The sequence below is a fragment of the Oreochromis aureus genome, linkage group 15 (assembly GCF_013358895.1).
Source record: "Oreochromis aureus strain Israel breed Guangdong linkage group 15, ZZ_aureus, whole genome shotgun sequence".
In the NCBI taxonomy this organism is placed as follows: domain Eukaryota; kingdom Metazoa; phylum Chordata; class Actinopteri; order Cichliformes; family Cichlidae; genus Oreochromis; species Oreochromis aureus.
Window position 1 is genome coordinate 32,657,216 of NC_052956.1, and position 13,482 is coordinate 32,670,697.

Genomic DNA, 13,482 nt, shown 5'->3' on the forward strand with positions numbered 1-13,482 from the left:
GGACTGGAGTCAAGAAGACGTTTGAGGGTTTTCGAGTCACTGCTTCTAACTGAATTTTCTCCAATTAGGGAGAAAGGGACTGACTCCCCTTTCCCCTCAAATCACAACAAGACCCATAGTAGATATTTAGCAACAGTTTTAGTTTGATTATTTCAGAATTTAATTGATGTTGCTGATTAAAAGTTCTGATTGATATTTTGTGATTGAGATGTTTGCTTAACCTTGATAAAATTGCACAAGTCAAATATCCCCTATTTTAGGGTTTTCTAAAAGTAAAAGGTCATACCTGCGTTGTGGAAATTTCGAGTATTATATAGAAGTCAAACTGCTGGAGTTGTCTGTTGAGTCATTTATTCTTGCAAGAAGGAATTCAGTACAAGGCACTCTCATTGTCCTGAGGGACTCATCCGAACAAAGGCACCGGATTCTACTCCTATAGGGCCCACCCCTCATCTTTATTAACCTGTTGTCAGGCAGAAAACAGTCAACCTAACCAGGTCAAACGCACTTCAGCAGGACATATGGACAATAGCGAGTCACACGCATCGAAATAATGAGTTATACAATAAATTATTGTATAATAGTTCATTTTGAAATATTGACTTAAAAATAGGGTTTTTATTTTCAATTATTAAATAAATTAGTTACGTAATGTTTGAATAAATGAATTTACAAGTCCATAATTGTCTGACTCATTATTTAAGCACAGAATTCTTCATCCAAACACTGTCAGAACTCTTTGCCCCCATTAATGTCAGAAATCCTTCAGAGACAGGTTATATTTTTATGCCTTAGTTTAGCTTGTGTTCATCGCTTATTTTATTTGACCTCTAAATGTGCTCAAGTATTTATATATTTTTGCATTGAAGAAGTTACATTTAATTAGGGCACATAAATAGAACCAAGGGTTGTTTCTTTTGACAGACGTATCTAAAATGGAAACCAATTTTTAGCTTTTGAATATTTATTATTGTTCATTAATAAGAAATTGATTTATCTGATTAATTGGTGGAATACTCGATAATTACTTGATGAGCCCTAGCATGTTTTGGTGGACCTACCCAATAATGGTGAAGCTGACAACTGTGTACAACCCAGCTAAACAACAAACAACAAATTAGACTTGACTCCCCCTCGCCCCCATTTCTTTTATTAAATCAGTTACAATATACTGTTAGGTCAAGAAGAAAAAAAAACGCACAGATGAGAGTCAAACACATCCACAATATGTCTGAAACAAGCAAACGCTAACGCGCTATGCAAAAACTTATCAGGAAGCTTGTTAAGCAGTCAAAACCACAAATGTTATCAAAAAGCAAGTCAGAAGCAACAAAAACAAGAATGCATCTTGTTACTCAATTAGCTGAGGTGTGCAGAGATGTGCAATATAAAGAAGAACTATCTACGCCAACACATATGCACAACACAACACTGCTCACGCAGGGTGATGGAGCCAGTGGGAATCCTACTCTTGCTTCTAAATGTCACAGCTGCTCATGCACAACTCAAAAGAATAAAAACAGTTTTCCCTTTTTTAACAGGAAACAGCATACAGAACATTTACAGTGCAGAGTTGATGTGCACGCAGGATCATAGGAACCTTTTCAGATACAACTACTGTTAACATCACATCAGTTTTCAAAGAAAAACGTGCAAGTCGTCACTGGGTTTAACAGGATATACTAACGACTGCAACGAACTGCTAAGGATTCATGAGAATGGACTGAAGTCACAGCTGGAAAAAAAACCAAAAAAAAAAAAAACACATGAACGTCCTGACTAGTTCATCACCTTCTGGTTATGTAGCTACACTCAGCAATACAAGCGAATCACCAGAGCCAATAAACACAACCATTCCTTCAGCACTGACTCATGCAATGTTATCTACCTACTAAGTTTCTTAATTTGCAGTAACAAAACACAGGTGAAAGCGCCAATATTTGGAGGAGCAGTGGGACATTGTGCAGTTTCAGTCAAAGTCCCTATTGACCAGGACCAGTGGAGCCACCAATGTCCACACATAGAGTGCGATGCAGATCCAGCTGGAGGAGATCTTCACCCACACAGACGGCCACTTGCTGGTGATGGCCTCATAGTTGGAGTCAGGGCTGCGGATACACACAAACAAAGTGGACTAGTTGATTCTATCCAAATAATATACCTTAGCAGAAACACAAAACACTTTATTTGGACCCAAACCCCACATATACTGTAAGAAATATACAGCAAAGCAAAGGTAACGTCTCCAACTATTGAAGAGTGCCCAACTTTAAAACTAATTGTCGACAAAACCCATGAAATAACAAACATAAAGTACAAAGATAGACTAGACAAGTCTCCTACAGCGTGAAACCTACCTATACCAGTTGGTGAGTGTCATCATGATGTAGAGCGATGCAAGGAACAACATAAAGTGGAAGAAAGAGTAAGAATATGTGACGCCATCTTTCTCATTGTCCACAGCTCTGTTGGGGCCGTTTCCCTCCTCAAAGCTGTCCGTCTGAGGCCCGTCTTCAATGAGAGCAGACTCATCACTGGTCAGAGTCAGCTTGTTGACTTGGGCATTGGATGAATTGCGGATGCTGACGAATAAACAGAGGGCTACAGTTAGAATCGTGCTATCCACAAAGAGACAGCCTGCAGGTTAGTAAATGAACCATTTAGTTGTCTGGGTGTTTGCAAGTTTAGAATTACAAAGATAATTAAGGAGTTCTTTACCTGGAGTACAGGACACACATGAGGAAAAGGATCAATCCCACAATTCCTTGGGCATCCCACCACTGAACCACATGGTTCTGACTGGCAGGACTTGTGGTGTTTAGCCCAATAATGCCCAGAAGGCTTGGATTACATTTCCTGTCTGAGAGACAAAAAGAGATTGTTTAACTATCTAATTACTGTCATCTGCACTGCCACTGAAGTCTAATCAAATGCACTACATGTCAGTGATATCAGTAGCGTTTAGCATTTAGGAAGGTGTTCTATCCATCTATATTCTTAGTGTGTTCCTGTACTTCCTTTCCTTCCTGTTGCCACCAACCCAGTGAAGAGGTAGAAGACAGCAATGCCCTGCAGGAATGCTACAGACTATATCACTGACTGTATACATTTCCGTGAGGATCGTCCCAACCAGGACTGTTGTAGTTTTCCTAACAACAAGCACTGGATCACCATCGACACTGCACCGGTTGGATGTACTAAGAGTGGGCAGGAGTCAGAATACAGAGAGCTGGTGAGGAAGAAATCCCCTCGCTCTGAATGCAATCAAGACAACAGAGATAGTGATTGACTTCCAAAAGAAAGTCTTCAGCTAGGCCCATCAACATCATGGGTGAGGAGGTGGAAACAGTGGACAGCTACTGGTAGTTGGGTGTTTACATTGATGCTGTTTATAAGAAGGGGAAGCTCAGATCCTTTAATGTGTTGCAGGTGATCTACCAGTCTGACGCATTAAAGTGCCATCTAATTTGCTGTTGTCTGCTGGTGGAAAGCATCAGCGCCAGAGTCTGTAGGCTTTGAGTTGGACAAGCCAGCTCTCCATCATGGACAAGCCAGCATCACTCCACACTTTGAAGGCAGCAAAGTTCCTTCCTTTATTCTTCCTCAGTGTGATTCAACCCCGCTGTACAGTACAGTAACTACTTGCGTTTATTGTACACTGTAGCAATTTTATTCTTTGTCCAGCTGCTCTGTTTTCCTTGTGGGATCTATCTGGACCAATAGAAGCACCCATATTCACACCTAGAGTGCGACCATGTGCAGAGAAAGGAACTGATAAATCACACAATAGATAGATGCAGCACGAAGCATCCCCAAAATTCACATTTAAACATTACCAGTGCAGTGCTTGGGGCATTTTTTTCCCAATGAATTTACACTTATCCTCTTAAAGCATCAAATGCAGGCATTCATAAATCCAGTTTTACTTATAGAGCCCCAAATTACAACAACAGTCGTCTCAAGGCGCTTTATACTGTAGGGCAGTGATGGGGGAGATGACATTGGCCTTACTGTGTCAATCAAGAACGACACCTGATGGATTCAAAGTAAAGAAAAACCCATTTCTGGATATTATTAGGCCCACATTAGGAAAAACTATTCCTGATCAATTTGAGAATAAAGCTGAAATCGGTTGGTGTCAAACTGATTCTCAAAGTAGCATTCCGGGATCGCTGCTGGCTATGGGTGGGCACCTGTCCACGTCAGAGCATGGGACAGATGTGGATGGATGTGTATCTGTGTGTGTGGGGCTAGGCCTGGGTCTGGGGGTCAGTTATGGGGGCATACCAATACATTGCAAAACACAGCAGGCTGAAAAGCTTTTGTTTTCTTACCAGGCTCATTGGTCATAGCAGACCAGGTCAGGTACATGGTGTACAGTGTCACCAGAGAAGACTGCAGCAGGCCAGACCTGGGCTGGGACTCCTGTACATGACACACCACACATCAGTTATCTCTATTTTCTAACAACAACTTTCATAAATGACACATTCTGAATTATATTAGGCGACACCTCCATGACTCCATCTCATGTTTGACTCATCTTGCTATAATTCATGCCAATTATCCTTCTAGTGTTATATTGCATAACATCACTTCATAATAAAGCACTACGTACCCTGTCATGTTAATATGATTAATGCATCTTACTACTACATATAAAACCTGAACATGTCGAGTCATCTAATGTACACAAAACGTGTGTCTGTATAAATTGTAAGAGAAGTGGTGTGAACCTGAATCTGTGGCAGGATGGACATGACGGAGGCAGCGATGCAGAGGAGCATGTTGATGCTTATGAAGACCTTGTTTTCAGTGCAGCCATCAGAGTGGGTGTAGTAGACATAGAACATGACCAGAGACACCAGAGACAGCAGGTAGCTGACTGTGGTGACTGACAGCAGAGCTGTGAACATACAAAAACAAAGAACCTCATTAACATACAGTTGAGTTAAGCTTTTCCAGCTGGTGAAAACACCACCTTGAGTTGTTCACTTGTCATATAAAACAAATACACCCAAGTGTACACCTAATTATTTCTTGTGACTGTTGTAATTAATAACATAAAAATAAGTCTTAAGTAAATCCTATTTTTCATTTTTTTCCCCAGCTATGACCAAAACATTTTTGTCTGCACTTCAAATCTATTAGATCAAAGACAGAGCTCTTTAGTCATCTCCACGAGTATCCTCTGCCACTTGTCATCATACCTGCATACCAGCAGCGAGAGTTGCCCTCCTCCATCTTCTCCACCCAGGACTCGTTCCAAGAATGGGCAAAGTCGATGAGTAAAACAAGCTGGATAAGGATGAAACAGAAGGCCCCTGCCATACCGATGTAGAACCACACTGTGGATCAGAGTGAGAGAAAGAACGTCACACAAAGGACACTGATATAATAAAATCTCCAGCTTAGTGCTAGATGAATAGAGTGCTTTAATCTGGCACATTCACATTTCTTTATTCTTGTCCCTTAATGTGCACTGTAATATGAAACAAGGTGTACAGCTGCACAGTGTGTGTGCAATCAATGATCAATGTATGATATGCACACACTGGTGCATTGGACTAAGTGAGAGTGAACCAAAAACAGTTACCAGTAGTGAAGGGCCCTTCTGAGATAAAGAAGGATCCAACAGTGATGGCAACAGCTGCTGCATGATATGACAGACACTGGAAAACGCTGATGTTATCATTCAAGACATGTTTTAAAAGTGTAATGATGGACATCAGAAAACTGTGAGGAAAACAAAAATAAAACAATTTAATTGTTACCAGTGCAGTCCTAAGAAGGGCCCTATCTATCACGAGATTTGAAAGAAGGATCCAACAGTGATGGCAACACAACTTTATTAGCTGCAAACTTGAAGATATAAAAAACCTGACAGACAGAACATAAATCCTCAGCATAACCATTATAATATCAGAAACTTAAAAGGGGTTATTACAATGCTGAAACAGTACGTTCAGGCTCCTGCCTAGATGTTATGCTCTGACAATCCATCCAGCGGTGCATAACTTAATGGTAACATTTGACAGTTTTAAATAAAATCGCTTCGAGGTCAGTAAACACAACCAGAATTCAACATAAGATGGACATCAGAAAAATCAAAGGATTGATTCTGTGAGGAAAAACATCTGGTGCTGTGCTATTTAAATAAAACTGAATTTAATTGAAAACGATACTTCTCATTCTCCGTCACCGCCTTATATCAATGAAAATAATCATTTTCCTAGCTGCAAAATTCCCGGTATTAGTGAACGGATGTTATACAGTAAATGATGGCCTGGCCTTCACTCCCTGCTGCTAGTTTTGATGTGATCTATAACAAGAACATGTTCCAGCTTGTCACATGTTCTAATAACATGATATGTTTGGCATGTTTAAAGCAGGTAATCAATCCATCAAATCTCAATAAAACCTGACCTTGTGTCATAGCAGACATGATGTAGAAGATAGACATGCTGACTCACCCATTGTGGAGTGCAGCACGGGGGTCTTTACTGCTCTTGACTTTGATCATGAGCAGAGAGAAGAGCAGGAAGAACATAGCCATTCCGAAGCAAACACGGTACACTGCCTTGTAGCCAACCAGCACATCACAGTTCACATGTCCCTCCACACCAGGAATAGACGAACCCATCCCTCCTTCACAGAAACCTGGAATCTAGAGCAACATAAGAAGAGACAATGTATACAGGTGTGTCGCGGTGCAGCACCCGCCACGAAAGGGCAAAGGAGCCATTGCATGCAACAGAGGCACTGTACTGCAAGCCAAAGGAAATCCACAGAGATCCCACAGGTCAATTATCCACCTGTCAAGTGCAGACTGGACACGAGTTAGCCAAACTTATCCTTTAACATGTTGCATTTTGTACTCAAACAACATGTCGGTCATACAAACACCACCACTGGATACATCAAAGCTAATATTTGCCTCCTTTCTAACTTTTTTTTGGTCACATATGTCACGCTTAGATATTTTAAAGCAATTTCAGTATTAGACAAAGATAACCTGAGTCAATACATAACAATTTATATATTATAATTTAATTTAAAATTATCATTTCATTTATTAAGAGAAAAGTTATCTGAACTGAATCCTTTTTAGCTGCTTTAGTTTTAAGAAAATTAGTGTTGCTTAATGTCAGTAACACAACTGCTTGCATGAGGCCATACAAACCTATCTTGAAAATGGAATTTGGTCTGGTTCTTATACAGCAGTCAAAGTGCTTGAGCACACTTGAGTTATGCAGCAGGACAATGACCAAAAGCACAACAGCAAGTGGTGGTTCGAGCTCTCCAGTCTGCATGCCAAATATCCTTGGGCCCAGTCCCAATCTTTTCTCCAACGCATTCATTGGATGCATCTGTGTGAATGCTAAATGGAAAAAAAATAGGCTAGATCCAGCATACATAGAAAAAAGTGCTTGGGTGAATGAGACAAGTTGTATAAAGCACCGAGTGCTCAGGTAGAGTACAAAAGTGCTACATAAGAACCAGTCCAATGACCACTTGACTAGTCAAAGCCAGGACTTAAATTTAACCAAGGTCATGAACTTTAACACGCAGCTCATACCTAAAAAAAAAAATCCTCCTTTGTGGCTGAATAAAAACAATTCTACAAAAAGGGGGCAAAAATTCCTCCACAGTGATGTGGTACACTCCCCGTCAGTTATCACAAAACAAGGAGGATACAATCAGTTATTACATTTGAGGGGCAATACTTCTCCATTAGAGCATTTGTAGCGTTTCCATTAAATCAAATTATCATTTAAAAAAAAATTAACATTTACTTGGATCATCTTTGTCCAATGTTAAAATGTGAAAAATTAGTGATGTGTGCTTGACTAGTCGACTAATCGTTGTCACTATTTGGTACCAGACTTGATGCCCAATGCTGGTAAATTGTTGGGTCCTAAATGTTATGCAGCCATCTGCCACTAGATGGAGCACTGTTGAAAAACACCAAAAATCTGTTATTCTAATAGTGAAGGCCTGGCTTGAGACAGCTATACAAGCGGCGGACATTGGCTTTCTTCGAATCGCAGATGGTCTCTCCCTTTGCGATAGACTGAGGAGTTGGATCATTATGGAGGGGTTGAGAGTAGAGCAGCTGCAGCTCTTCACAAAAAGGAGATGGCTAAAGCTGTCGCCTCCTGCGTAAGGTGTCTAAGCTGGGCGCATCCTATTGGAGGAGGCCGCAGTGCAGACCCAGGACACACTGGAGAGATCAGAGTGTATAGGCAGGTCTGGGAAAGGCTCGATGTTTCCCCAGATAACCTGGAGGAGGCGATGAAAGGGAGGTCTGGACTCCCCTGCTGCTGCCCCCCGCGACCAGACTTAGATAAACGGAAAAAATGGCTGCATGATTTATTGTTATCTTATTTTAGATTTGAATTTATTGAAGTTGTTGTCATGAATTTTCAAACAGTGTGCATCGTTCATAATGCATGGGACAATGTGCCACACTGTTCAGTCACAGTTTTAGTTTTTCAGATGTTCATTTGTCCTATTTTAATAATTCGTGAACATGTTTTCATAACATATTTAACACTGGTTTATCTGAAGGATTTTTCCTCTTTGGTGTCTATTTGGAGTATAACGTGTTGATGATGTGAGAGTGGCGCCCATCTAAACAGCACTGAAGAATGAGATTAATGGTTTAAAATGCCTTTTTTTGAGTTTTTGACATTTTCCACTGAACGGTTCTCAAATGTAACATATTATCCTAGTGTTTCTGACTTGTCAGTTACTCTAATATTAGAGTATTGTCTCCCTCGCTTAGTTGAGAAATATCCCTAAAAAAAAAAAAATCAAACACGCAAAAAACAAACAAAAACCCAAAGAATGAGGTTTTTCACAGCACTGCAGTTTCCAAACACGGCTGACTGAACACCACTGAAACTTTTTTCCAAATATCCCACAAAACCAGATTATTTTGTACTAATAATGCAGCCAATATTATACAACAAAACTGCACAAACAGAAAAAAGGGGATTGAGGCCACTGTAGGGATCAACATAAAAACAGTTACCACATTAGAGGAAAGATCACAGTACATTCACAGGCCTGTATCGTTATAGTTATCTTGGTATGAATATCACACATGTTTAAGTATTTAAGAGTTGGAACAGGCAGGTATGGCTCATTAGGAGAATAAGGTGATTAACAACTGGTAAGCTACTTAACAGCAAACAAGGACTATTTGTCTTAAATAATTAGGAGCAATGAACCAAACTATATTTACTCTCACTGCAGAATCCTGTTAAAGCCTTAGCAAACAAAAATATCCATGAGAGTGTTTTCATAACTTGTGACATCTCTGTGCTGCAGAGATATGAAGGCATTATTCCAAGCCTAGTTTTATGTCAGGAACACTGCGTACCTTCTTGAGCTGGCCCTCCATGCCAGGCATCAACATGATACAGGCAACAGCCACTCCCAGCAGCAGGAAGAAGGCATAGATGAGGCGAGTCACTGTGGAATTATTTCCACTGGGGCAGCATCGACACAGCAGACAGGGGGCGCTGCCACAGAGACACGGGATCTACATACACACATGGGAATAATTCGAGTATTAGAGTTAAGCAGAGGTCTTTTTAAAGCTTAAGTTAACAGGAATAACGTAATCATTTAGTTCCTAGAAGCACCTCGTGTCTGTAGGTCTATCTGTCCGTGTCAGATGACACGAGCCTACTGCGTGCAGCGGATACCCCACTCTGTTTACAAGATTGAGCTAACGTCACACCCCGGTGTTTTCATATCACGGACAGTGTGTTTACGAGCAGTCACTGTGTAACATGAACACATAAACAGGCCTGCTGGATGGGAGGGAGTACGGCGGTGGTTCACATAATCGGCTCCGTCTAACTAATAGTGCAGTAACACGCTCACAGTAACTGAATCACTACAGCGGCTGTGTTATGAGCCAAACGGTGATGTTAGTATGTCTGCGCCACAGACGCTCATCGTGCTGGCCTGACATTTTCCTCCTGCGCAGTCACTGCAACATTTGTTAAATCGAGGCAGCTAAAACGTCCTGTCGCTGTTAAAACTGTTCTCACAGTCAAATGAAGAATGATACTGACCCAGCTTGCCATCGAGCACAAGCCCAAAACAGCTCCCATGATCGCTGTTGTTCTTTTGTTGTCCAACAGCAGACCGCTCGGTTGACAATCTCAGAGAAGATGGCTGACGTCCGGACACACTGGCTTCTTCTACGTCATAAGGCGACAGTGTCGGTGCCGTTCATCGTTTGGCTGCCCCCTACAGGACAGTTACAGAAAACAATCCAAATCAAAGCGGAACTCTGGAAGAAGGAAGAAAAACACGCAGAAATAGTTTGATAGCCCATTTCTTACAAAGACCTGTACGTGGAAAATATTGCTTAGGCCTGATTACTTTAATCCAATGAAAAGATTTTCTCTCATTAAACAGTTGGCTACCAATATTAAATAATAAACATGCTTTAACTGGGCAACAGACTGACAACCAGGATTCATGGAAAACAGACATATTTAAGTTTGAGCTTAGACATTTTTACTCTGAACTTGTTACAGAAAACAGCTTTAGTCTTTTCTTAGGCCTCTATAAAGCACTTCCTCGGTATATGAGTTTATGGCTTGATGTGTTCCTTATAGCGAATTTGTCAAAGCCCCAGTGGTTCTCAAAGTTTTTACATCATTCCCCACATGCAGGAGGAAAGATTTTCACGCCACAGATAAAAACAAAACAAAGACAGAAAAGCCTAGCTGTAACTTTATTTGGATAATAAGCGCATTCACAATGAATTCTTCAGTCATTTTTCTTTTAAACAATAGAATAGAATAGAATAGAATAGAATAGAATAGAATAGAATAGAATAAACATTTATTATTCCACAAATTAGAAATTTGGGTGTTACACAGCTCTTATAGCAAGAGGAATATAGACACAAAGTAGTCCTATATACACAGCAACCGAAATTCGTATGCACAGATATAAATGTACAGAGATATGTACACAAGTGTGGGGGTGTATAAATGCTCCTGGTGAAATATACAGTGTACAAACAAGCTGCTAATGAGTAGCAGCAATTAAAAACATATGATATGTAAATTAAACTGGTGATGAGTAAGATAACCATGTTAAACCGTGTTATAGAGTCTAACAGCTGCTGGTAAGAATGACCTGCAGTAGCGCTCCTTCCTCCACTGTGAATATAAAAGTTTCCTGCTGAACGAGCTGCTCAGTGCTCGTACAGTCTCATGCAGGGGGTGGCAGGTGTTGTCCATGATGGATGTTAGCTTAGACAACATCCTCTCCTCCCCAACCTGCTTGATGGACTTCAGCGGACAGTCCAGGACAGAGCTGGCCCTTTTGACCATTTTATTAAGTTTCCCCCAGTCCCTCTCTGCCATTCCACCACTCAAGGAGACCACAGCATAAAAGACAGCAGACACCACTAAAGTGTCGTAGAACATCCTGTTCACCCCAAAGTATCTCAGCCACCGTAGCAGGTGAAGAGGACTTAGACCCTTTTTGTAAAGGGCATTTGTATTTGTGGACCAATCCAGTTTGTTAATAAGGTGAACACCCAGGTATTTGTACTCCACCATTTCAATTTCCAAACCTTGGATGTACACTGGTGTAATAGGAGGTGACTTCTTGCTAAAGTCAATCACCAGCTCCTTCGTCTTGCTGGCATTGATGCGAAGATGGTTCTGTTCACACCCGATGACAAAGTCACTGATGACCCCCCTGTATTCCAGTTCGTTTCCCTCTGACACCTGGTCCACAATCACTGATCCTTGTCTTGGAAAAAGGGTTTGTTACTCGAAGTGTTTCAACACAGTCCTCTTTGGTGGCATCTGGTGGCCAAAAATATGAAGAGCAGCTTGAATCTACAAGTTGAACTGCTTCATTATGATTGCCCACTGTACAGAGCTGAGTTGATGACAGCTTCTGTTTAATATCATGTGACAAAACAGTGTGATATTGAAATCTATTACTTCTAGGCTTGAAAATAAAACCCTTGCTTCATCTGGTGTAGTGTGGAGGATATTTTTTGGCACATACCCACTGAGTATCATTTAAATGTCACAGCCTGAGTATTGTTGCTGAACACGTCCCTCCTTTTATGATTGCAGTGTATCCATCTTGAAAAGACTGCCTCCAGCTGGATAACACGCCATGTCACAAAACCTTAAATCATCTCAAATTAGTTTCTTGAACATGAAAATGAGTTCACTGTACTCAAATGAGCTCTACAGTCATCAGTAGTGATGGTGACTATAGAGGCCAGTAGTGTATGAAGCAGAAAACAGTGAACCCCCGTATCACTGCGTGTATCGCTTTAAGAAAAACCATGAGACTGGTGCAGCTGCTGTGTCATACTGCAGTGAGGCACCAAATTGTATAGGAATTGTGTAAGAAGCACAACTAAGAGGATGATAGGAGACAGTCTTTAGTGCTGTTTGAGTGTTTACTTTTTAGCTTGTTGTGGAAGAACTCCAATGCCATCACCAAAGTCCAGCAATATCTGTCAGAGAACAACATATCCAGAACACAGGATCCTCTGGAATACTGGAAGCATCAGAAACATTTACCTGCACCTCTACAAATTTGCTTTGAATTTTGATGTTACTATAACCTCTCATTCTTTAGAAAAATTTGTAAACCCTGCCTTCTGCCCTCAGATACAAATACACAAACACTTCCACTGTCACAAGCACTTCTATTTCCAAAACAAAACCTTGGCTTTTATTTCATGTGTTCCCACTTATACTTGCTTACAAAAAAGATTAGTAAATTTAGCATTTGACAGACTATTAGTCAATCATATGTAGTTCTCATCAAATTAATGTGAATATATACACTTCTCTTTCATTCAGTTTGTGCTCCATCATCTGCTGGTTATGTAAAGACTATTCATCACTCATTTAGTCCAGATATCCTAGTTCAGTCTCTCTCTAAGCTTTATCCATGTTGCCTGCAATGAATATTTAATCCAGCAGATGGTGCTATTGACCACACCTACAAAATTTCAGACTCGGGATCGTTGTTATTGTAGTAATGAAACACTGAATAAAACTTAGGTGCAATTCTCAGCACAACAGAAGCATGGTGTTGGCTGAGGAATAAAAGCTGTTCAGAGACATCTGCTTGAAGGTAGATTCAAACAGTACATGACCAGAGTGAGATGGGTCTTTAAGGACTTTATTAATGTTCTTGAAACAACAGGAGCTTTGCAGCTTTTTGAGGGAACCCTCAGAAAGTAGTCCCTTTTTGGGCCTTCTTCACTACCCAAGCAGTGTGCATTTCCCAGATCAGGTCCTCCCTGACGTTAACTCCCAAAAAGCGGAAGTCTGAGACCCTCTCAACAGAAAACCCCTTGATAGTGAATGGCAGGATATCACTGATTTCTTCCTGAAATCAATGATCATTTCTACTTCAGCGCTACCCCTTAGTCTCCCAACAAGTATGGTATAAATTTATTAG

At 40.7% G+C, this 13,482-nt stretch overlaps 1 protein-coding gene across 1 annotated transcript; it reads right to left on the bottom strand.

Moving 5' to 3' along the window:
• Positions 1-1,117: 1,117 nt before the first annotated feature.
• serinc1 (serine incorporator 1) lies at positions 1,118-10,219 on the bottom strand. The gene is given in 10 exon segments (XM_039599182.1): positions 1,118-2,108; positions 2,358-2,582; positions 2,719-2,860; positions 4,335-4,425; positions 4,737-4,906; positions 5,211-5,348; positions 5,597-5,672; positions 6,470-6,667; positions 9,389-9,550; positions 10,092-10,219. Coding segments are annotated over 10 exon segments (1,380 nt in total). The 5' UTR covers positions 10,131-10,219; the 3' UTR covers positions 1,118-1,969.
• Positions 10,220-13,482: the final 3,263 nt, after the last annotated feature.